We start from the raw sequence: 23789 nt of genomic DNA on the forward strand, positions 1-23789 counted from the left end.
TTCGAAAAAAACTATTTTTATATCTCAAAATCTCCCCCATTTAAAGGTTTTTTTATTTTTTTCTTGCCGAGGCTAAGAGCCATAATGCTCAACCTCCGTATTGAATTCACAAATGGAGAATCAAATAAGTTTCATAATTCACGATCTAATCAAGATAAAGACCTCGTAATGAGCTTAAATTATGCATCTCGAAAAACTTGATCACCCGCAAATGTTTTTTTTATCATCTTCAATATTTTTTTAGAAAAAAAAACATTCAAATTGAAAAAAAAAAGGAATAAAAACAAAACATAAATTTACGATTTATGTCCTCAAAAAGCTTCAATTGTTAATTACCTGTTTATTCATCATACCTTTAATAATCAAAAGACGTTAAATTTCTAAAAAAATGTCAAAATTTTGAAGTATAAAGTTGAATAATTTGCTGGATAAAAAAAAAAATTAGGCGCTGTTTTCATTATCATATTATTATTACCATGTATCGAAATAGCGCCTAATTTTTTTAAAATTTTTTTCTTTATCCAGCAAATCATTCAACTTTATACTTCAAAATTTTGACATTTTTTTAGATATTTCACGTCTTTTGATTATTAAAGGTATGATGAATGAACAGGTAATTAAAAATTTAGGCTTTTTGAGGACATAAATTGTAAATTTATGTTTTGTTTTTATTTTACTTTTTTTGTTTAAACTAATAATGAATTATATTTGTAATTCGTCTACTTCAAATTAGCCGTGAATACCATAATAAATAATAAATAATAATCGAATACTAATTTTCTTGAATATAAAAATTAAGACGTGTATATATTTGTATGATTTGAATAAAAAGAAAAAAAAAACAAATTCTGCTATACCATCAATGATAAATAACTAACACATGCGGTTGCATAAACACATGTATATGCCTGAAGAGAAAAATTCAGGAGAAGGGATAGAAGCAGGGTATGGCGCGACATCTACCGAGTCTCTTGGTAAGATATTTAATTTTTTTATCGAAAACTATTAAAGGTAAAGAAAAAAACCCACATATCCTATAATAAAACTTTTCAAGGACTTTCGATTGAACGTACTCATTGAGCAGATACTACGTCACTTATTTTATTAGGATATTGTCAATCCTAAAATTAAGAATTCAATTACGTTTGTGAAAAATTCGATTTGTAACGAAATAAATTACTAATAGATCTATATTTTCCTTACCTGCCAAAAACCAATTCTTGATACGCGTTGGCCGAATGGCCGTTGTGAAAGAAAGCATATTTGGAATGAATCTCCAGATATTTCGACAAGATTACCCAATAACGCTGTAGCTGCCGCAAGTGGAAGTGCTGATGAAAATAGAGACACATAACCAAGTTGTAACAGCTTCTCGAGGTGTTCTAAAAAAGCACCGTCAGTCTATAAATAATAATAATAATCATGATAATAATAATAATAAAAATAATAAAGACTAGACAGGTATACCGACTAAGGTTACGAGCATTCAAAAATACTATTATACTGTAAAAAAACATTTCTGCAAAATAGAATCTTTTGTCTAGGAAAAAAAAACATTTGAAAGAAATAAAAAGCGGTTTGATTGAAGAAAAAAATATGTCTTCTTGATAACAAAAAAAATCCTCGACTATATATTTTAAGTGTTCCGTAGGACACTTATGTTTTCACTTTTCGTGTGACTTTTTGTTATTTCTCGATAAAAATAAAAGTTATGAATCGAATTGGCTTCTACGAAGCCCATTAGGTTCCATTTTTTTTCCCAAAGGCAATCATCATATTTATATTCAATTTTTGACCATTATCAGTTATGATAGTGCCATTTTTCTACAGGGCCCAATTTCAGATATTGACGGATCGGATCCGGCAATGATTCAATCAACGACGCTTCATCTGTAGACTCTACGATACTTTTTTGAAATTTTTTGGTCGTTTATTTTTTTTTTTTATTAAACAAAATATAGCGTCAGAATTTGTTTTTGCAAGATATTTTTTGAACCACCGAACCGAATTAGTTGATGTTAAATGGAATTTATGTTTTTTTTTTTCCCCAAAAGCAATCATCATATTTATTTTCAATTTTTGGGCCTTATTAGATTTAATACCCGCATTTTTCGATAGGGCCCAATTCCAAATATTGACGGATCGATTCCGGCGATGTTTCAATCGATGACGCTTCATCTGTAGACTCTACGATATTTTTTTGAAATTTTTTGGTCATTTATTTTTTTTTTTATTAAACAACAGAAATAAACAACATTAGAAAATAAAACGAAACAAAAAAAATAGTCATTTATTTTACAATAAAATGAAAAAACAAATCAAACGACAAGAAAAAAAATAAAAAATCCTACGGAACACTTAGGGTGCACCTTGGGGGACTTGACTATATTTTTTAGGTTCAATTCGAGTATTAGAAACATCAAATACAGTAAAAATAAGTTTATTTCAAACGACTAATATCCTTCATTTGAAACAATTGCAGGAATTGAATTAATTTTTTTTTATATAAATATGTTTGTCTTGAAAAGAAACAAAAGTGTCTAAATTTTAGGCAATGTCGTCTTGCTTTATAACATACTTGGTTTTATTAAAAATAATATTGTCTAAATTTTAGACAATGCCGTCTTGCTTTATACCAGATTTGGTTTGTAGTAAAACAAAATTGTTTAAATTTTAGACAATATTACGTCTTGCCTTATAACAGATTTTGACACTTTTTGTCTTGATGTCAATACTTGTACGCCTTGATTTATGAATGGAGTCCCTCAATTTTATATACAATTTGTCTCCTTACATGCAATAATATTCTTGAATAGAAATAATAACATTCTTTTTTCATGGACACATATTGCCTCGAATCAATACTTAATTTTTTTTTTTCAAGACTTTATTTTTCTAAATTAAAAGCAATAATAGAATAACTCAAGACGTGAAAAGATATTTTAAAAGTTTAATAATAAAAAAAAAAAAAAAATTATATTTTTTATTGTTAATTAGTCTTTATTATATTGATGTCTATTTATATGCCTACTTATCATGAAGAACCTAAACCTATTTTTTTGTCTTAACCGGGAACCGAACGTACTATCTTCTAATTTCTAAACGCATATCTTAGCCCGCGCGGCCATCGCAAGATTATAATTTTAATGTGATTTTTGTAAACTTGAAGTACACGTTGGCTAACATAGAATAAATTTGCAAAGTCTTGTAATAAAAAAATTTTAATTATATTTTATTGAACAAAAGCAAGAAGAATATTGTCTAAAATTTAGACAATTTTGTTTTCAGGGAAACAAAATCTGTTATAAGGCAAGACGTAATATTGTCTAAAATTTAGACAATTTTGTTTCACTACAAACCAAATTTGTTATAAAGCAAGACGACATTCTCTAAAATTTAGACAATATTGTTTTCAATAAAACCAAGTATGTTATAAAGCAAGACGACATTGCCTAAAATTTAGACACTTTTGTTTCTTTTCAAGACAAACATATTCATATAAAAAAAAATTAATTCAATTCCTGCAATTGTTTCAAATGAAGGATATTAGTCGTTTCAAATAAAATTATTTTTACTGTGGTTGATGTTTCTAATACTTGAATTGAACCTAAAAAATATATAGTCGAGGATTTTTTTTGTTATCAAGAAGACATATTTTTTTCTTCAATCAAACCGCTTTTTATTTCTTTCAAATGTTTTTGATGTGTAAACATCTTTATGCGCGGGTTGGGTATGGAGTAAAAGGAAAAAAATTGAGTTTAGACGTCAGATCCGGTAACGGATCTGGGCAGGACTCCATTTTCTGTCAGTCTACATTGCGCCATGCAGCGCCATGGTAATCGGTCGGTAACCGTTACCATCAGACGTTCTGTAGTATAGATGAATTTAAATGCGAGTATTTATATATTTATTTATTTATTGTTATAGATATACCGTTGTATATATTAATATACAAGTATTTTATTTGTATATATTGGTCATGCTTGTATTTGTTAGGCGAAGTAAAGTTCATATTGTACATATATATGTATACATGCATATGCAAGTATTTTTCATTTACATTAATTTACAAGATTAATATTGTAAGATTAGTATATTAATATACTATTGTTTATATAAAATAATATTTCCTAAACTTAGAACAAAATATTGAATTATTATACAATAATGACTAATTTCATGTTTTAAAAAAAGAGAAATAGACATTGATGTGTTAGTTTGAAAAAGAAAATTATTATTGTAATTGTACAATAATTTTACAATATAATTTATTTGAACTTTTTTAATTTTTTTTTTAGTGAATGAAAAAAAGGTACTTTTCGGTTTAAAAAATAATTTTTCATTTAAACTAAAAAGTACCTTTTTTTTAATAAGTATAATATATTACGTATAAAAAAACACAGTGATATTCAAAGTTTCAATATCGATATTATGAGGATCTAACTATGTATTATACACTGAGAGAAATTTTAACTAAAAATTAAAACCCATGTTGAATAGAAATTACTATACTGCTTTGTAATTTTTGTTTTATTTCTGGGATTGGCCGCGAGAGATGATATTCTACAATAAAATTATGTAAAATGTCACAAAATGTCAAAAAATTGTTATGTTACTTCAAGTCTCTGTACATCGTTATCTATTGCAGATAGACATGGGGTTGAGTGGAGTTAATTATTGAGAATTCAATTCTAAACAATTTATAAAGAATTACTTTTTTCGATTAATCTCCTAGATAATGACTTATGAGTTGATTAAAATAAAGCACATACATGTTTTGTGGAAACGATAAAAAATATTATAAGTTCGAATAAAAAATACTGAACAATTTAATAAATATTCTAATATATATAATAAAATTTATCATGTACACATATAAAAGTTAGCATAGACTTAAATATTTTTTACTATATCGCTTTGTAAAAATTCTGGTTGCGGGGCGAAATAATACAAAGATGGCCGACTGATTGAACAAATGATTGAATTGTCATGTAATTTCAAGCATTTTTACAGTCTTATCTGTTGAAGCTAGGTATGGGGTTAAGCAAGGTTTATTGTTGGTAATTTATTTCTAAACAATTTATCAAGAATAAATTTTTTCTATTTATCAATTAGTTTTCGAGTTTTGAGCGTGTAAACAGAAAAGAAAAAATGTTGCCGGGATCTAATTACCGTTCTCCGTGAATCTAGCACAAACTGCCGAACTTAGCACAAAAAATATCCAACTTTTAAATAAAATTTATAATAAAATATAGTAAATTCTAAAACCGGTAGTGCGTAAATTCTCAATCTGCTAGAATTTACTTGTGAGTATCGTGAATTTAGTCATTTTTTTTAAAGAAAAATTACAATAAAATTATGTAATTTTTATGGCTTAGTGTTGTATATAGTCAATGGCCAAATTTTTTACATAACTTTATTGTAAAAATTATTTATCAATATACGAATAATTCTTACAAATAATCGGAGGAACGCAGTTTTTACTATTCGCTTTGTAATTTTTTCTTATACGTTTGTAATTTTTAGTTAAAATTTCTCTCAGTGTATTTCATCTGTCGATATTTATTGATTTCCAATTATTCAAGTTCGTTTAACATACTAAATGCGAAATAGTGTTTGTAGAATATAATTTGGGAACTGAACTATCGTGGTGCTGTAATGTATAGGTACACGGCGTATAAAAGTGAAGACGTATTAATATAAAAAAAAATCAAAAAATATTAATAAAACAAATACAAATCAATTATATCGACACTTTCAGAGGATATTATCATATTCCAGACAACATGTTTTTTTATTCAGTTGTTATAAAAAATTTTCTCACGATTACGGGAAAAATACGGAAAAAATTCCTACACATGCGCAAAGTCGTTAAAAATGGAGTTGAAGTCACTGAAATATAATAAAACTGGAAGCCGAACTTCGTGTCGCCGAGAGAGAAACTCAATGGTTGGCCTGTTGTCCTTGTCGGTACAGTCACGTCAACTATAATTGGTTGAGACTACTGAAATATAATGTAACTTTTATACCGTGTAGTACTAGTTTGTTTTGACGTTGACTGTACAAGATTTAATGTGCGCATGCGTGAGTGAGAGGGAATGCCAACCAATATATTGCTATTTCTGGCGACACTCCGTGCATTGGCTAAGCATAGGAGTTCACCTTCCAGTTTTATTATATTTCAGTGGTTGAAGTATGTAAAAAACGGCTATTTATCGGTTATACATCGTATAGTTATTAAAATAACGATTAATTATAAAATTTATTAATATCGATCAATAAAGCTCGTCAAGGAGAAAAAAATGTTTCGATAAAAATTTAGATAATAATTTATAAATTTTAATATATATTTTTTACAAATATAATAATGGCAGTCGATAAAACTCTTCGAGTAAAAAAGAAAGTCAAAATAAAAATTTCGATACATTAAATTTTTTTTTTTTTTTTAAACCGCTAGATTTAACTAAGCCACTAGATTTTTTACTCAGCCGCTAGACTTTTTACTTAGTCTCCGTTATAGCCAAATATATTTTTATCAGCTTAATTTTCCCCTCAGCTACAACTTCTCCTTAGCTAGATTTTTTCCTTAGCTAGATTTTTTACTTAGCTACATTTTTTACTTAGCCACTTAATCTTTTTTTTTGGTCTTAATTATAACTAAACACACAATATTTACATAATTTTACCAGCTCAATTATTCCCTCAGCTACATCTTTTCCATAGCTAAATTTTCCCTTAGCTATATTTTTCATTTAGTCTCAATTATAGCCAAACAAACAATACCTACATATTTTTACCAGCCGTTCGGAATATATTAAAAAATTTTATTTGAACTCTTTTTTCTACTTCATGTGTTTTATCAATCGTTATTATAAAATTAGGAACAAAAAATCGATATATCGAAATCCTAAAATCATTGATTATTGAAAATTACTAAACAACAATAATTGTATGAAATTGGAAAAAAAATGAAATAAAAACAAACAATATTTTTATAAATGAATGAAAAAAATTTATTTAAACGTGTACTTATTATTATTGTATTCAATTACAACAACACGCCGAAGATGTTTACACATAAAAAACCCGCGAGTCTAGATGGCTCACAAAATTTTTTTTTCCTAGACAAAAATTTCTATTTTGCAGAAATTTTTGTCTTAATTTCAACTAAAAATTTTTACAGTGTGGAATGTCAATTTGTTGAGGCTCTAAAGCTGACACTTATGCTTTCACCGTCTAACTTCAAAAATTATTCCATTTATATTGACCTTTCTAATAAAAATATATTTAGTGTTCATTAGATGGCTGAACTTTTTAGAATTCTTCTTGTCTTATTATTTAATTTCTCAAATGAATTATCGATATTAATTGAATAAAAAAAATACTGGTAACATCTAGTTATTGTCTGATGTCCTGATAAAAATTTTGATATCTCGAATAGTTTTCGACTTATCGATATTTTTTCAAAACATGCATACGATTTACTTAGCCGTTAGATATTTTACTATAGCATTTTTTTACCGATCGCCATTATTGAATTTTAGAAGTCATCGTTATTTTCATAGCTGTACGATATATAACCGATAAATAACCGTTTTTTCGATAATTCAACTTGATTTTTAACCACTTTGCGCATGCGTGGGAATTTTTTTCGTATTTTTCCCGTAATCGTGAGGAAATTTCCTATAAGAAACAAAAAAAAAAACCTGTTTTTTGGGATATGATCTTGCCTGATTTTAGTAATTTTCACATGGAAAAAAAAATTTTTTATAATGAACCCATCGTTATCCCATAATGAAATTTGGAAATTGAGCTAATCTTGTGCTCTACTATCTGCAGTTAAAAAATCAGAATTTTAAAAAATGGCGAAATCGTAGTTTACTCTTGTGAAGGAAGCATTTTTTGATTCTGGCTCGGCGGTTAATGATGGTAAAAATAAAAAAAAAATCAGAGGTACATTTGAGTCGATGACTAACTAAAAAAAAATATTTGTTTTCGAATCTGAGAGGGTGAGGGAAAAACCCCTGTGAGTTGACATGGAATGCCCCATATGTTTGCGGCCTGACCCTTTGCGATTCCGCTCATTTTTTGATATGTTGTAGATTTTGGCCTAAAAAAAAAACCCGTATTTTTTTTTTTTTTTTTCTTCAATTTTTGGGGGCGCTACCGTCGAATTTCATGATATCTCAAAAAGCGCCATTTTTTTTTGTTGAATTTTTTATCACAGATTCGAGGACGCAAAACAAGTATTTTAAGCCCTTCAATAAAATGAGCACTCAATGGGAAGTAATTTTTTTCGATTTTTGAAATTTTTGTTTTTAAAAAAAAAAATTTTTTTTTTCAAAATTGTATTTTTTTTAACATTATTTTGGTGATAAAAAAAAAAGAAAAAGAAATTATGAAATTTTCAATTTCTCTTTAGTTTTCCAGAAAAACCGTATGACAGATCAAGAGTAAAAAAAAAAATAAAAAAAACGCAATTAAAGTCACCTTCATCTACAAATAATTAATTTCATTACAGCGAACATATATATTTCTCAATTATAAATAAATATTACATTGAAAAATATTGACTATCTAAGTTAAAGGTGACTTTAAATGAGTATTTTTGATTTTTTTTTTTTACTATTGATCTCTTATACAGTTTTTCTGAAAAACTAAAGAGAAATTGAAAATTCCATAGGAGTAAGTTTCGTATTTTTTTTTTTTTTACAACCAAAATAATGTTGAAAATAAAAAAAATTTTGGAAAAAAAAAATTTTTTTTTTCGAAAATAAAAATTTCAAAAATCGAAAAAAAATAATTCACATTGAGTGCCCACCCTATTGAAGGGCTTGAAATACTTGTTTTGCGTCCTCGAATCTGTGATAAAAAATTCAGCAAAAAAAAATGGTGCTTTTTGAGATATCATGAAATTCAACGGTGGCGCCCCCGAAAATTGAAGAAAAAAAAAAAAAAAAATACGGGTCTTTTTCTAGGCCAAAATCTACAACATATCAAAAAATAAAAAATGAGCAAAATCGCAGACGGTCAGGCCGCAAACCCCGTGGTTTGGCTAAGAACGCCACATATATATCTATAGATCATTGCGTCCATCATTAAAGATTAGTAATATAATTTTTGAAATAATATATTTGCAGATTGAATATCCTTTCGATTTATTCATCATCTTCATCATTTTAATCAAAAGAATATAGTTCCCAATCAACCTGAAAAAAACTGATGACAAATCAAATGTTGTTGTTGCTGTTGACTCAAATAATAATACCATTGAAATATCACAGGCATTGATGATTGAAAATAATATTGATGATATTATAATTATAAAATCGGATGATAAAACAGTTGTTTTTTCGGCTAAATACTATGGATTAATTGTAAGTTTTTTATTTAATCGATTAGAAAGTTAGATTTTGAAGCACTTGCAGCTGAAAGAACAACTGATAATGTTGTATCAATAACATAGGATATATCTTTTAGAATCTTTGGAAGAAATTGTAGGAAAATAGGGTAAATGATTAGAGTTAAGGTCAATTTTCGAAGAAATAGAAATTTATTCATTCAAATATTTATAAACATATGTTGACTCAAAATAATGATTGAATAACTTCGTTAAGCAAGTAGACTAAGACGAAAAAAGGTCAAAAAAAGATTGAAAAAATATGCGAATAAATTCATTAGTCCGTCTAATGGATTTATCATTAGATAATAATGATACAACAGAAGGACATGTCTGCATTTCGCGACATTTTCGTTCGGAAAATAATACACTACCAGTTGATTTACATATTGTTATATCAGATATTATTAACAGTAGTAATTTATCTGATTTGTTTCCATAATAAATTAGATACACCGTATGGTTTGCTTTAGGGGTGTGCGAATATTCGAAAACTCGAATAATTCGTATCGAATACGAATCGAATCAAATTATTCGAATTTTCGAATAGTCGAATAGCTACGAATTATTCGACTATTCGTCATTATTCGAATTATTCGAAATTTCAAATATTCGTATAAAGACGAATATTCGTATATGAAGACGAATAGTCGAATAGTAACGAATTATTCGACTGTTCGAGTTATTCGAATATTTGTGTAAGGACGAAGAGATAAAAGGTAACGAATAATTCGGCTATTCGACTGTGTGTTTTTAATTTTTCGAATTAAAATAATTTAATGCATTTAACAATCGTTCTAAAAGGAAAATAATTGTAAGAATATGGAACCCAAACATAAGATAATTTTTTATTTATATTATTTTAATGAATTTATTGAATACTTATTAATAGAATACAAAATATAGTATTAATCTTATACTCGGTTCCATTTATTAACAAATACAGCCATATTTTACATTTATTTATATTTATTGATTACACTTTTTTATCACCTTATCAATCATGGAATAATTAAGAATTTCGTTTAATTAATTGAAAAGAGAGAAATAATTACAAAACAAAAATCATTACATTTATTTCAATAGTGGTTTTATAAATTTGTTTAAAAAAATAATCAAAAATAATAAATATTTCATAGTTTATTTTTTGTTCATTTTTTTTACACTTTCTTTACATATATCTTTCATTGATAAAAAATATATTAAAATGACTATTGATACTATTTCAACTAATATTCCGATACCTCTAAAAAGTTAGCACACCACAATGGACACAAACTAATATACATAGTTAGAATCAAAATTTTATGCTTGTGGAACTCGCTATTTTTGTGCTTTTATATATTTTTTTTTTAGCAATGTTGTGCTAGCTTAATATTAAGTTAACACAACTTCTTTAATAATTATTTTATTCTAATAAACTCTCGATCGAAATTATGTGCTTTTTATGTGTTTTAATTCTACGTTTGAATCAATTTTTTATTTCAATTACTTTTTATTTAAAAAATTTGATGATGAAGAAAGACTTTGATTTTTGAACTACTAATTACTATCAACTACTAACGTTATTAAACTAGAAAAAAAAATAAATATATTCAAAAATTTTTGATCGGGGAGATGGCATTTTTTCAAAAAAATATTCTCAGTTAATGGTTGAACTACTATCAAAAAATAATTCACTAATATCAATTACTATCATAAAAGAATCTAAAAAAAAATTATAAATTTTTTATTCAAACTTGGGGGGCCAAGTTCAGAGATCTGAAAACCGAGTCTTTTCCATATCCAAAAATTAATGATTTTAATTCGTGATTATTTCTCTTTTCAATTAATTAAACGAAATTCGTAATTACTCCATGATTGATGAGGTGATAAAAAGGTGCAATTGATAAATATAAAGAAAAGTAAAATATGGCTGTATTTGTTAATAAATGGAACCAAGCTAATTAAATAATACTGTTTATATAATATTAATACTACATTTTGTATTCTATTAATAAGTAATCAATAAATTTATTAAGTTAATATGAATAAAAAATTATCTTATGTTTGAGTTCAATATTCTTACGATTATCTTCCACTTGGAACAATTTTTAAATGCATTAAATCATTTTAATTCGAAAAATTAAAAATATGCAGTTAAATAGTCGACCAAGTGAACTATTCGTTACGATTCGACTATTCGTCTTTAAACGAATATTCGAAAAACTCGAATAGTCGAATAATTCGTTACTATTCGACTATTCGTCTTTACACGAATATTCGAAAATTCGAATAATTCGACTATTCGAAATGTCGAATAATTCGATTCGAATTACAATCGAATAGTACTATTCGATTCGATTCGAAGACTATTCGCACACCCCTAGTTTGCTTACTAGTAGAAAAAGATCATCCGCAAAAGGAGAAAGTAATGCTGCTGTTAGTAATGGAATACAATTATTAAAAGATTATGCAACAGGTTGGGCATAGACACGTGCGTTATTAGGTATACCAGCTAATGAAATACATCTTTGTGATGAAGCTGGTGCTAATGATTTGAAACGTTGGCCCAAGGTTGTGTAAAAAATAAATGTAACAAATAGAATAGAAAATAAAAAATAATAACTTAGAAAAAAAATAACAATGATTTAGTCTTAACATATACTTTATTTAAACTGAAAGTTTTGAGAATAATTTCGATAGATTGTTTTAGCTTAATTTTCTTTATTACAATAAGCAAACGTATGTTCATTGTTTATCTCAAAATGAAAGAAATTTTACAGAAAAACGGTTCTCATTCTCATATATTTCACGCGAAAGTCCCTAGAATGTCAATAAATTAATGATTAACTTTACTGATTGATTCAAATGAATTCTAACATAATTTCAAAACGCATTAAAGATATTGTGACTTTATTATCATGTTTTATTATACAAATGAATAAACAAAAAATTCTGTGAAATTCACAGTGCGAATAATATTTATTTTGCATTAACCAAAAATATTGTCAAGAATACTTAGTGCATTTTAATTGATGAATATAGTGTGTTTTGTCAATTATTACAATTTAGTCAGTATTCTTTCAATTTTTAATAACAATATTTTTATTCTGTAATATTGAAATAATTTTTTTAATTCAAGAAATAGATAAAATGAATAGTAATTTTTCTTTTGCACTGTAAAAAACTGTTCTCGTGATAACAGCGCACCTACTTATTACATTAGCTATACTTTGGATAGCTGTGGTAGCTATCCAAAGCTTGACAACCTAGTATCGCTGTAGTAGCTATTTAGCTACATCTTTTCCTCACCTGGATTTTTCACTTAGCCACTAGATCTTTCACTTAGTCTTAATTATAGCCAAACACACCCCTGGTAGAAAGAATCTCTCCGGATTTTCTACGCAATTGAGACTTCCGGAGATATTATTCCAGAGTTTTTCCAGATTTTCTCCGGATTTTTTCAGACAAAATTTCTTTTTTTATTTTTCGTAGGTAAACTCTTGTTTCTAGTTTCTTTATTGATTTTTCCGATTTTTTGTGTTTGTTTTTAAAGTGAAAATTCCAGAGAAAATGCGAAGATATTATAGAAATAGTCTGAAGATTACTCCATAAATATCTCCGAAAGTCTCAATTACGTAGAAAATCCAGAGTAAGTCCAGAGAAATCATGAGATATCCGGAGAAAATCTGGAGAGATTATTTCTACCAGGGACAATATCTACGTTATTTTACCGGCATAATTGCTTCCTTAGCTGCATCTTTTCATCAGCTAAAGGCCGACTGGCAAGAATTTATGATGGGGAGGCATAGCTCTCACTCACTCACTCGTCATCTTATAAATATATCGATATTTTTAATTTTCAATAATCGATGTCTCGAAAATGCACGGAGAAAAATTTTCACTCAATATTACTATGGTGCCACATTACCATAGAACCATATTATGATTATTAAAAAATTTACTGTCATTTCAACGAAAAAAAACAATTGTAGTCTTGAAAAATTAAAATGTACCATAGCGATTTTGTCATGTTTTTTTTGCTATTCCCCGATGAAAAAATTACAACGCATAAAGAAATTTTTACAGAAACCAAATTTAAAATTTAAAATAATCCAGTCTAAAAATTACATTGCACCATAGCAAAAAATATTTTTTTTTTTTGCTTTGTTTATTTCTAAAATTTTACTTTGTTGTTATGGACAAAATTAAAATGATCCTCTGAAAATTTACAATGTACCATAGTAATTTTAATAACTTTCTTAGATTTCCTGTAGGTATCACTAACAAATACAAAGCAACATATTCAAAATTACAATGGGCCATAGCAAAATTGATGAAGGACTCAGAAATGTCAACTGCCCCCACTTTTTAGTCGACTGCGCAGGCGTGACTTTGCTTATTTTCAAATTGTCAATGTAAAATAAATAATATTTCAATTACGCATAAGTTGTTGTGGCGCAGCGGATAACTCGTAGGATTGGTATCCCGATGATATGGGGTTCAAATCCTGGGCTTGAAATATTTTTTTCCAATATTTTTTTACGAGCGTTTATAAACAAAATAAATTTTGCGTTTGCTCATCACAAGAATTACTATGGTACACCGCGGAAGGTCGCACGGCCAGTAGTAGAGATGCCGCGATACGATACGATACGATAATTAGCTGATTATCGTATCGTGTCGTAGAAGTTGATTGTCGTTATCGTATCGTGTCGTCTAGAAAATCGACAAAAAATCAAATTATCGTGTCGTCTTATTATCGTATCGTATCGTGTATTATCGACATTATCGAGGATAATTTTCTTTTTTTAATTATGACATATACCAAATAATATATCATGATTTTTACATAAAAAATTTATTAAATAAAAAATAGTCAATATGAGAAGTTCGCGGCTTTTATGAATTTGACAAATTTCCTTAAAACAAATTTAAAAAAAAATATACTCGGTGCAACAAAGTTTTATATTCTTTATATATAAAACTATATTATTACTTATTTTATGATTAAAATTTGTATTACTTATAATATTAATTATATTAATATCTAATAATATTGAAGTACTACAAATTTTAATTATGCAACAGCGAAAATATCGATTTTTAAATTACTGAATAGATGGTCAGCGGAGTTGGTGGTTCGGCACTGAAAAAACGGAAAATATCAGTTTTTTTTTTTTTTTTTATGTTGCAATAATCTATTTTTTTTTTAAATTATGATATGGTGTGGAGTTTCATATGAATTTAAAGTCTATGGACTCAAGTGTTTATTTTTCTTTCCTTATTATAATTAAGACAATTTAGCTTGAATTTAAATGTATTTTTTCCGATATTATCGCGATAACGCGATAATTTTATCGGTTATCGTCAGTCAAATATCGTATCGTGTCGTGACGACGATACGATAAAAAATAGAACTATCGTATCGTTGTCGTCATTATCGTATCGTCTTGTCGCGATATTATCGATTATCGCGGCATCTCTAGCCAGTAGGTGGCGTTTTTCAATGAAAATTGATATGGTCTGTCTCAATATTTAATTTGATGATCTTATGGTTCCAGCTTACTGTAACACAACGCAAAAATTGCTATGGTATTATATTAAAAAAAAAAGTAAATTTTTCTCCGTGTGGATAGAGATATTAAATTTTTATCATCACTATTGTTTTTCTCCGTAAAAAATTTCACTAGAATCATTATTAATATTGATTTTTTTTTAAATTTATAATTATTTAAAAATATCAAATCAATGAAAAGTTAGTAATATATTTCGATATATTTTACCTTCAAAGCTCAGTATCTCGAAAGCTGTTGAAGGTACGATATTTCTGTTTGAACCACAATATTCCTCGTAAAAAATACTAATAAAATCGATTCCACTATTTATCTACTAAAAAAATGACGAAAAGAAAAAGAAATCAAAAATAGAAAAAGCTTTTGCGGCACGGGTTAATGTTGAGTAAAAATTCTGAAAATTTGAGAGAATTTTGTGAAGTGAAACTTCTTCAGAATGGGCAGTAAAAAAAAAAAACAAAAGATGGATGCAACAAAAGTAACGGTATGAAGGTAAGTAATTTTAAATTATTTTTTATCTTGTTTTATTTGTTTATTCCCTTGACAACGATACGAAAAAATTTGTTTTAAATTTGTTTCAAAATTTTAGTTCCATGAAAGATTCAAGAGACAAAGGTGAATATTAAGGTTAAAACTTTTATTATATACAATATATAATTTATTATGTTATTTTTGATCAAATAATGAGTATTTAAAATTAATCTGTTAAATAAACGAATAATGCACAAGATAATGGTTATTCAAGTGCTTGACATAATACGACAGCAACATCATAATCACAATACCAAACAACAATAAATAATATGTGGATGAAATGTGGTACCACGTGAACGTAAAGATATAGTAAAGATGGTATTTTAGATTGTATAGGATTTCAAGAAACAATTAATGACATTAAAATATTAGCAAAAAAATGTGACAAATGTACTGGTAATCCTAAATCAGTAAAAATTAAAATACGACGAGGTGCTATACCAATGTCTGATAATTTTGATGAGACTTGTAATAGTGGTTATAATAATATTTTTTAACAAATAATGAGTATCTAAAATAAATCTGTTAAATAAACAATTAATACACAAGATAGTAGTTATTTGAGTGCTTGACATAATACGACAGCAACATCATAAACACAATACCGAACAACAATAAATAATATTTAGATGAAATGTGGTACCACGTGAACGTAAAGATAGTAAAGATCGTATTTTAGATTGTATAGGATTTCAAGAGACAATTAATGACGTTGAAATATTATTAGAAACATGTGATGAATGTACTGGTAATCCTAAATAAGTAAAATTTAAAATACGACTAGATCCTATACCAATGTCTGGTAATTTTCATGAGACTTGTACTGGTGGTTGTAATAATATTTTTAATCAGATAATAAGTATTGAAAATGAATTTGTCAAATAAACAAATAAAACCCAAGATAGTGGTTATTCAAGTGCTTGACATAATACGACAGCAACATCATAATCACAATACCAAACAACAATTAATAATATGTGGATAAAATGTGGTACCACGTGAACGTAAAGATAGCAAAGATGGTTATTTAGATTGTATAGGATTTCAAGAGACAATTAGCGAGACTGAAATATTATCAAAAACATCTGATAAATGTACTGGTAATCCTAAATCAGTAAAATTTAAAATACGATTAGATCCTATACAATGTCTGGTAATTTTCATGAGACTTGTACTGGTAGATTTAATAATATTTTAAATCAAATAATGAGTATTTGAAATAAATCTGTCCAATAATCAAATAATACACGAGATAGTGGTTATTCAAGTGCTTGTGCTTGTTATGATCGTGCTTGCCATGATCGAAATAAATTCAAGATCTTGAATGAATTTGTTAAGGACAAAAAAATGGAACAGATGATTAAATATTGAATCATTCCATGAAACAACAACAACAGGAGTAAATAATAATTTAATAAATGATGTACCGAGTGGAAATCAAAATAACAACAACAATATTGATCATATATAAACAGCAGCAATCATAATAGAACAAATACATGGTGGTGGTAGTGGCGGCGATGATGCACCATCATGTGTTTGTGGTTAATTCGCTCATAAAAAAGATGTTGAAAAAATCGATCAATATTTGACATTAAATTTTTTTAACATCAAATACTTCGTTTTGTTTTTTTTTTTTTTTACGGAGGCTAGGAGCCATAGGCTCAGCCGCAGTCTTGAATTCATCGGCGAAAAAAAAAAACGCTCATAACTTACGAACTAAGTAACCGAGAGACTTCGTACCAGGCTCAAAAGAAGTGCATTAAAAAACTCTATCGCCCGCGTAATAGGTTTTTTGCTCTATTGATAATAGTTTTTAATCGAAAAACTAAAATGTAAATTTTGAAAAAAATTTTTTTCTTACTTAAAAATTTGTGGTGTCTAAACTTTCCATCAAAGAGTATTTATCACCGGAGGTTTTTTGTTCGTGAATCGTTTCTGTTTATATTTCATCATTCTTAAATTATTATTTATGTAACTTAAAATATTACATACGTTTTCATGTGAAAATTTTACAAGTTATAAAAACGGTGCAATAAATAACTCAACGCGAAATCATAAGAGAGACTTCGTATGAGGCTTATATTATGCGTCTCAAAAAACTCTATCGCCCGCATGATGGATTTTTTCCCATATCTATGATAGTTTTTGAGAAAAAAAAAAAACCTTCAAAATTAGAAAAAAAATTCGGATATTTAATTTTTTTGCTCGAAAACTGTTATTGAGAGAAAAAAAAATCCGTAATGCCGTCACTAGATTTTTTTTAGGCGCATAATTTGAGCCTAATACGAATTCCTTATCTTGATTATAACATAAGTTATGGCTCGCCGAAAAAAAAATAAAAAAAATTTTGTGAGCCATCTAGACTCGCGGGTTTATTATGTGTAAACATCTTCGGCGTGTTTCTACGAAAAATTCCTACGAATGCGCAAAGTGGTTAAAAATGGAGTTGAAATATGAAAAAAAAACGGCTATTTATCGGTTATATGTCGTATAGTTATTGAAATAACGATTAATTCTCAAATTTAATAATGGCAATCAATAAAGATCGCCGGGGAGAAGAAAATGTTTTTAAAAAATTTCGATATCTCGAATAGTTTTCGAGTTATAATATTTTTTAAAATTTCGATTTATCGATTTTTTTTTTTTTATTAATTTAATAATGGAAGTCGATTAAACTCATCAAGAAGAAAAAAAAATCGTATACAATTTTTTGATCGCGCGAATAGTTTTCGAATTATCGATATCTTTCTAATGTTAATAATAATTGTTTCATAATTGATAATATAATGGAGCTAAGTAAAAAAATATAGCTAAGTAAAAAATATAGCTAAGTAAAAGAAATAGCTAAGTAAAAAATATATTCAAGTTAAAAATATAGCTGGTAAAATTATGTAGATATTGTGTGTTTGGCTATAAATATATAGCTAAGTAAAAGATATAGCTGGTAAAATTATGTAGGTATTGTGTGTTTGCCTATAAATATAGCTAAGTAAAAAATATATAGCTAAGTAAAAAAAGTAGCTAAGTTAAAAATATAGCTGGTAAAATTATGTAGATATTTTGTGTTTGGCTATAAATATATAGCTAAGTAAAAAATAAAGCTAAGTAAAAGATATAGCTGGTAAAATTATGTAGGTATTGTGTTTTTGGCTATTAATATAGCTAAGTAAAAAATATTGCTAAGTTAAAAATATAGCTAAGTAAAAAATATATAGCTAAGTAAAAAATATAGCTAAGTTAAAAATATAGCTAAGTAAAAAACCTAGCGACCAAGTAAAATAAACTTGGATATATCCATTATTTTCAAAAAAAAAATATATATTCGTGCTTAACAATACGCGACAATCAATAATTAGCAGTTTTTTTTTTAAAAAAAACAAAAATTTTGACTTTTTTTTTTTGAAAAAAAAAAAATTGTATACATTTTAAAAAAAATATCGATAAAATATCGATAAAAAGTAATATATGTAGCTGAAACGTTCAACTGACTAATGTTTATGAAAAAAAAAAAAAATTTCATTGTCTATTTACAAGAAGAAGTAAATTGTAAATAAATTTCAGTTATACCTGTTAGAATTTGTATACAATGTCATTTTTAGATTTTTTAAGGTAATAAGTATGTGTTTTATAGTTGAATTGAAACAAAAAACAAAATGTTATGTTTAAAAATTTACAAAAAAAAAACGAAAAGTAAATTTTAAAACAATTTTGATTATGTCTGTCCAAATAGGTATATATTTTAAATTTACTTGAGATTTTTTCCAAATATGAAATAAATTAATTTTGTATTTTCATTGAATACTAGTAGGCCGGACCCCGCGTTGCCGGGGTAATGCTTATGTCAATATGTTTTATTCTTTTTAGTGTTCCGTAAGACACTTATGTTTGCGCTTTTCTGTGACGTTTTGTTATTTCGAGATTGGCCAAAAGCAATGGTCATATTTATTCCCAATTTTGGGGCCTCATTAAATTTATTTTTTGCACATGGCCCAATTCCAAATATTGACCGATCGATTCCGGCAATGTTTTAATCGACGACGCTTCATCTGTAGACTCTACGATATTTTTTTCGAATTTTTCAGTCGTTTATTTTTTTTTTTTTATTCAACGATATGTAGTGTCACAAACCGTTTTTTACAATATTTTTTGAACCGCTGAACCGAATTAGTCAATGTTAAAACAAATTTAGGTTTTTTTTTTTCCAAAAACGGACATGATATTTTTTTTACTTTTTGGGCCTTATTATATTTAATATGCCCATTTTTGGACATGGCCCAATTCCAAATATTGACCAATTAATTCCGGCAATGTTTTAATCGACGACGCTTCATCTGTAGACTCTATGATATTTTTTTCAAATTTTTCGGTCGTTTATTTTTTTTTTTATTCAACGATATGTAGTGTCACAAACTTTTTTTTTTTATAATATTTTCGTAAACAGCAAGAAAAAAAATAAAAAATCCTACCGAACACTTAGGGTGCACCTTGGGGAACTTGACTATCTTTTTTTTTTTTATTATCGTTATTTTTCTTCTTAGCAACAGAAACACAAATAATTAAACGAAAAAAACATTTTATACGTATACATGTATAAAGTATACAAATATATATACAAATATATATAATATACATATAGAATACATACAAATATTATATTGTATTGTGAGGTGTGGATTCCTCACTTTACTTATTTTATAATTTAATTTAATTTCAAACAATAATTTAAAAGATAGACGCGAAATTTATATTTAATATTGATAATGATGAAACAATTTATTTAATAATGAGACTATTTAATAAAACAATTTAACAAGACACAATATATATATTACTGGTTGTAAGGTGGCATAGCCACATCACCAATACAAATTTATAAGTATAGTTCCGACGCACCGTTTGGCTTGGTGGCCGGACTAGAAGCGAAGAGAGCGGAGTCTCAAGCAACAAAACGGAGTGAGGGTTCTTGTACCCACACATAGATACATGGCTAAAACACCTCACTGACTATGTCACATGACATGTCAGTGTGGTGGGAGACATCAAATATTCTATCTCAATACAGTATAATAAAATACAGGTAAGTTTCAAATATTAATACCGTTGGGGCTGGTTACGGTTATGGTTAGAAATATATTAATCCCATATCGATTAGGCTATTGAAAATAAAAAAGTCAAAAATTCCTAGACAAATACAATTGGACAGTTTTTTCGAATTTTTAATGTATTTTTACCACTTAGTATAATATAAAAATATATTTAAAGACTCGTTATCACTTGGTGGATCCACCAGATTTCAGGTGGTTTTTCAACTTTTTCTTCTATATTTCGATTTGAAAAATAAACACGTTGACCATATTCGAGATGAACGTTTAAATGTTGAATATTTGGATATCGATCATGTATTTTGAAACCTAGTATCAGCCAAACTGCCTCATTGCTACTTATATATCTTCCTGATTGATATTCGTTAATTTCATTATTATTTTTATTTTCTATTGAATAAATAGCTTGATCACTCCCTTTGTGTATATAATGTGAATGAGTCGTATTTAACGTGCTACACTTCTTTTTCATGAAGAAGTTTTTAACACGGTGTGCCTCACGTCTTGCTTTCTGTATTTCCAACCGTCAACTCCTTACAACTCATTTTGCGACAGTCATGGATGTCGACTTTCGTAATGCGTTCAAACTGTATCCGATTTCTATTATAGCCCAGGGAAACCATGAAAAACCTGGGCAGTACAGCCGGCTTGCGCCTATCATTCGATACATGGCGTTGGTGGTCGGGTTCGAACCCGTGACCTCCCTGTCACAAAGCTCGAACCTTAACCGCAGTGCCATATTGTTGGCTACCTTTGTGTATATATTTTAATATATACTTTACCGCAACTACTGAACTACATGACTATAATTGAAAGCTTTAATTTCGAATTTTTTTTTCATTTTAGAATGTCTTCGTTGTGTACGTTCACTTTTCTGTTTATGAATTGTATCTAACGTTAATGTTTGTACATCTTCTCGTGGTTCATCATCATCTTCTCGAATTCAATCATGTGGATCTTTGAATCTTTTTAATCTTTTTCCTAATAATGTTTTTCTTCCAATATGTCAGTTATAAGAGATAATTTTATGCAATTCAAATGATTGTCTTTTTTTTGAAACATACAGCTTACTTCAAATAAGAATAAAATTATTAAATCAATAAAAATTTTCTAGAAAAAATATTTTCCAATAGATGTAATTATTCTAATATCCAATTCACCTTTTTTTGAACTTGGAACATCAGGGAATATGTTTAAATTTTTATTATCATAGATTCTGAACATCAAGGGAAAATCATTTATTATGTTCATATTTCCAAATAAACCTAAATGTACGTAACTCGAAATATAGTTGTAACCCTTACATTATAAAAATAACGATTGTCATCGGTAATTATAAGAGAGATCATATTTTCCAATAAACCAAAGTAATCAGGTTTTTTTAAACAACCTTAGTACATCAGGAAATATTTCCAATTTTTTATTATCGTAAATTCTGAACATCAACGAAAAAAGATTTATTATGTTCATATTGCCAAATAGACCTAAATGTACGTTATTCACAAAATAGTTGGAATTGTTCTCATTATAAAAATAACGTTTGTCATCGGTAATTATAAGAGAGTCAAAATATGACAATTCGATAACCTCAAATGAAATCTCAAAAATTGCGTAAAATCTGAACGTCAAGGAAAAAACATTTATTATGTTCATATTTCCAAATAGACCTAAATGTATATAACCCGAAAAATAATTGTAACTGTCTCATTATAAAAATATCGATTGTCATCGGTAATTATAAGAAAGAAAAAATATGTCAACTTAATAACCTCCATTAAAATGTTGGAATTTTTCAAAATTTTTTGTAAATCGAAAAATATTCTATTCATCTTATCAACAGCGATCATATTTTCCAGTAAACCAAAGTATTCAGCTTTTTTTTAACACTCTTAGTACATCAGGAAATATTTTCAATTTTTTATTATCGTAAATTCTGAACATCAACGAAAAAAAATTTATTATGTTCATATTTCAAAATAGACCTGAATGTAAGTTACTCGAAAAAAAGTTAAAACTTTCTTCTTGACTGAAAAATAAAATTGTCATCGGTAATTATAAGAAAGGGGAAATATGTTGCTAACGTTAATTTATGTTCGGGTGTTCCATTATAATTTGTTTTGAATAAATTTTAATTTCAACGTTCAATTGTTTTTTGTTTTTTTTTTCTCTTTGAATTTTTTTTGTTTTTTTTTTTTAATGTCGTTGATTTTCGTTGCCAAGGAAAGTTTATAAATTAAGAAAGATTAGGATACATAATTGACGTTTTATACACATCATGAATCGCCAAATTTTCAAAGTTTGTTTTTTATAATATTTTTATTATTGTTTTTAACATTTATTAATAATTTCTTTCCTTTAAATTAGACATGTTGCGATACGACTTTCAATAATAGATATATTTTATTTAAATTCGATCAAAACTTGAATCTACTCATTTTGAAAAAAATTCATTATGTTCATATTTCCAAATAGACCTGAATGTAAGTAATTTGAAATATACTTTCAGCTTTCAATTGTTTTTTTTTATAATGTTGTTGATTTTATGTTGCCAAGCAAGATTTGTGATTCAAGAAAAGTTAAGATACATAATTGGTATACACAATTGAAAATAAATAAATAAATAAAATAAATAAATGGTAAATTATTTTCAAAGAATTTATAGTTTAATTTTATTCTTGGATATTTCCGGATTTCTCATGACTTCTCCGGATTTTCTCCGAATATCTCCGGATTATCTCCGGATTTCGCCGGATTTTCTGCGCAATTGAGACTTCCGAAGATATTATTCCGGAGTTTTTTCGGGTTTTCTCCGGATTTTTTCAGAAAAAATTTCTTTTTTATTTTTCGTATGTAAACTCTTATTTCTACTTTTTCTTATTAATTTTTTCATTTTTTTGTGTTTGTTTTTTTAAGTCAAAATTCCGGAAAGAATCCGGAGATATTATAGAAATAGTCTGGAGATTACTCCGTAAATATCTCCGGAAGTCTCAATTACGTAGAAAATCCAGAGAAATCCGGATTGAGTCCGGAAAAATCCAGAAAAATCTGGAGAGATTATTTCTACCAGGGTACGTAATGATTTTGTTTGATTCATATGTGAAAAAGGGAATTTGAACATGTCATTATCCGAACATGTAATTGTATGTTCTTTCTGTCAATCTATGATCCCTAATATTGACATTAAACAACTTA

The 23789-nt window shown here is 27.4% G+C and overlaps 1 protein-coding gene across 4 annotated transcripts in view; it reads right to left on the bottom strand.

The window, feature by feature from the left end:
- LOC122849215 (anoctamin-8-like) overlaps positions 1 to 23789 on the bottom strand; it is a 317470-nt gene that overhangs the window by 26211 nt on the left and 267470 nt on the right. For all 4 annotated transcript variants that reach the window (XM_044147874.1, XM_044147875.1, XM_044147873.1 and 1 more), the window contains one exon: positions 1204 to 1401. In XM_044147874.1, coding sequence (XP_044003809.1) covers positions 1204 to 1401 — 198 coding nt within the window. The remainder of the gene's footprint in view (positions 1 to 1203; positions 1402 to 23789) is intronic.

Source organism: Aphidius gifuensis, linkage group LG2 (genome assembly GCF_014905175.1).
Source record: "Aphidius gifuensis isolate YNYX2018 linkage group LG2, ASM1490517v1, whole genome shotgun sequence".
NCBI lineage: Eukaryota > Metazoa > Arthropoda > Insecta > Hymenoptera > Braconidae > Aphidius > Aphidius gifuensis.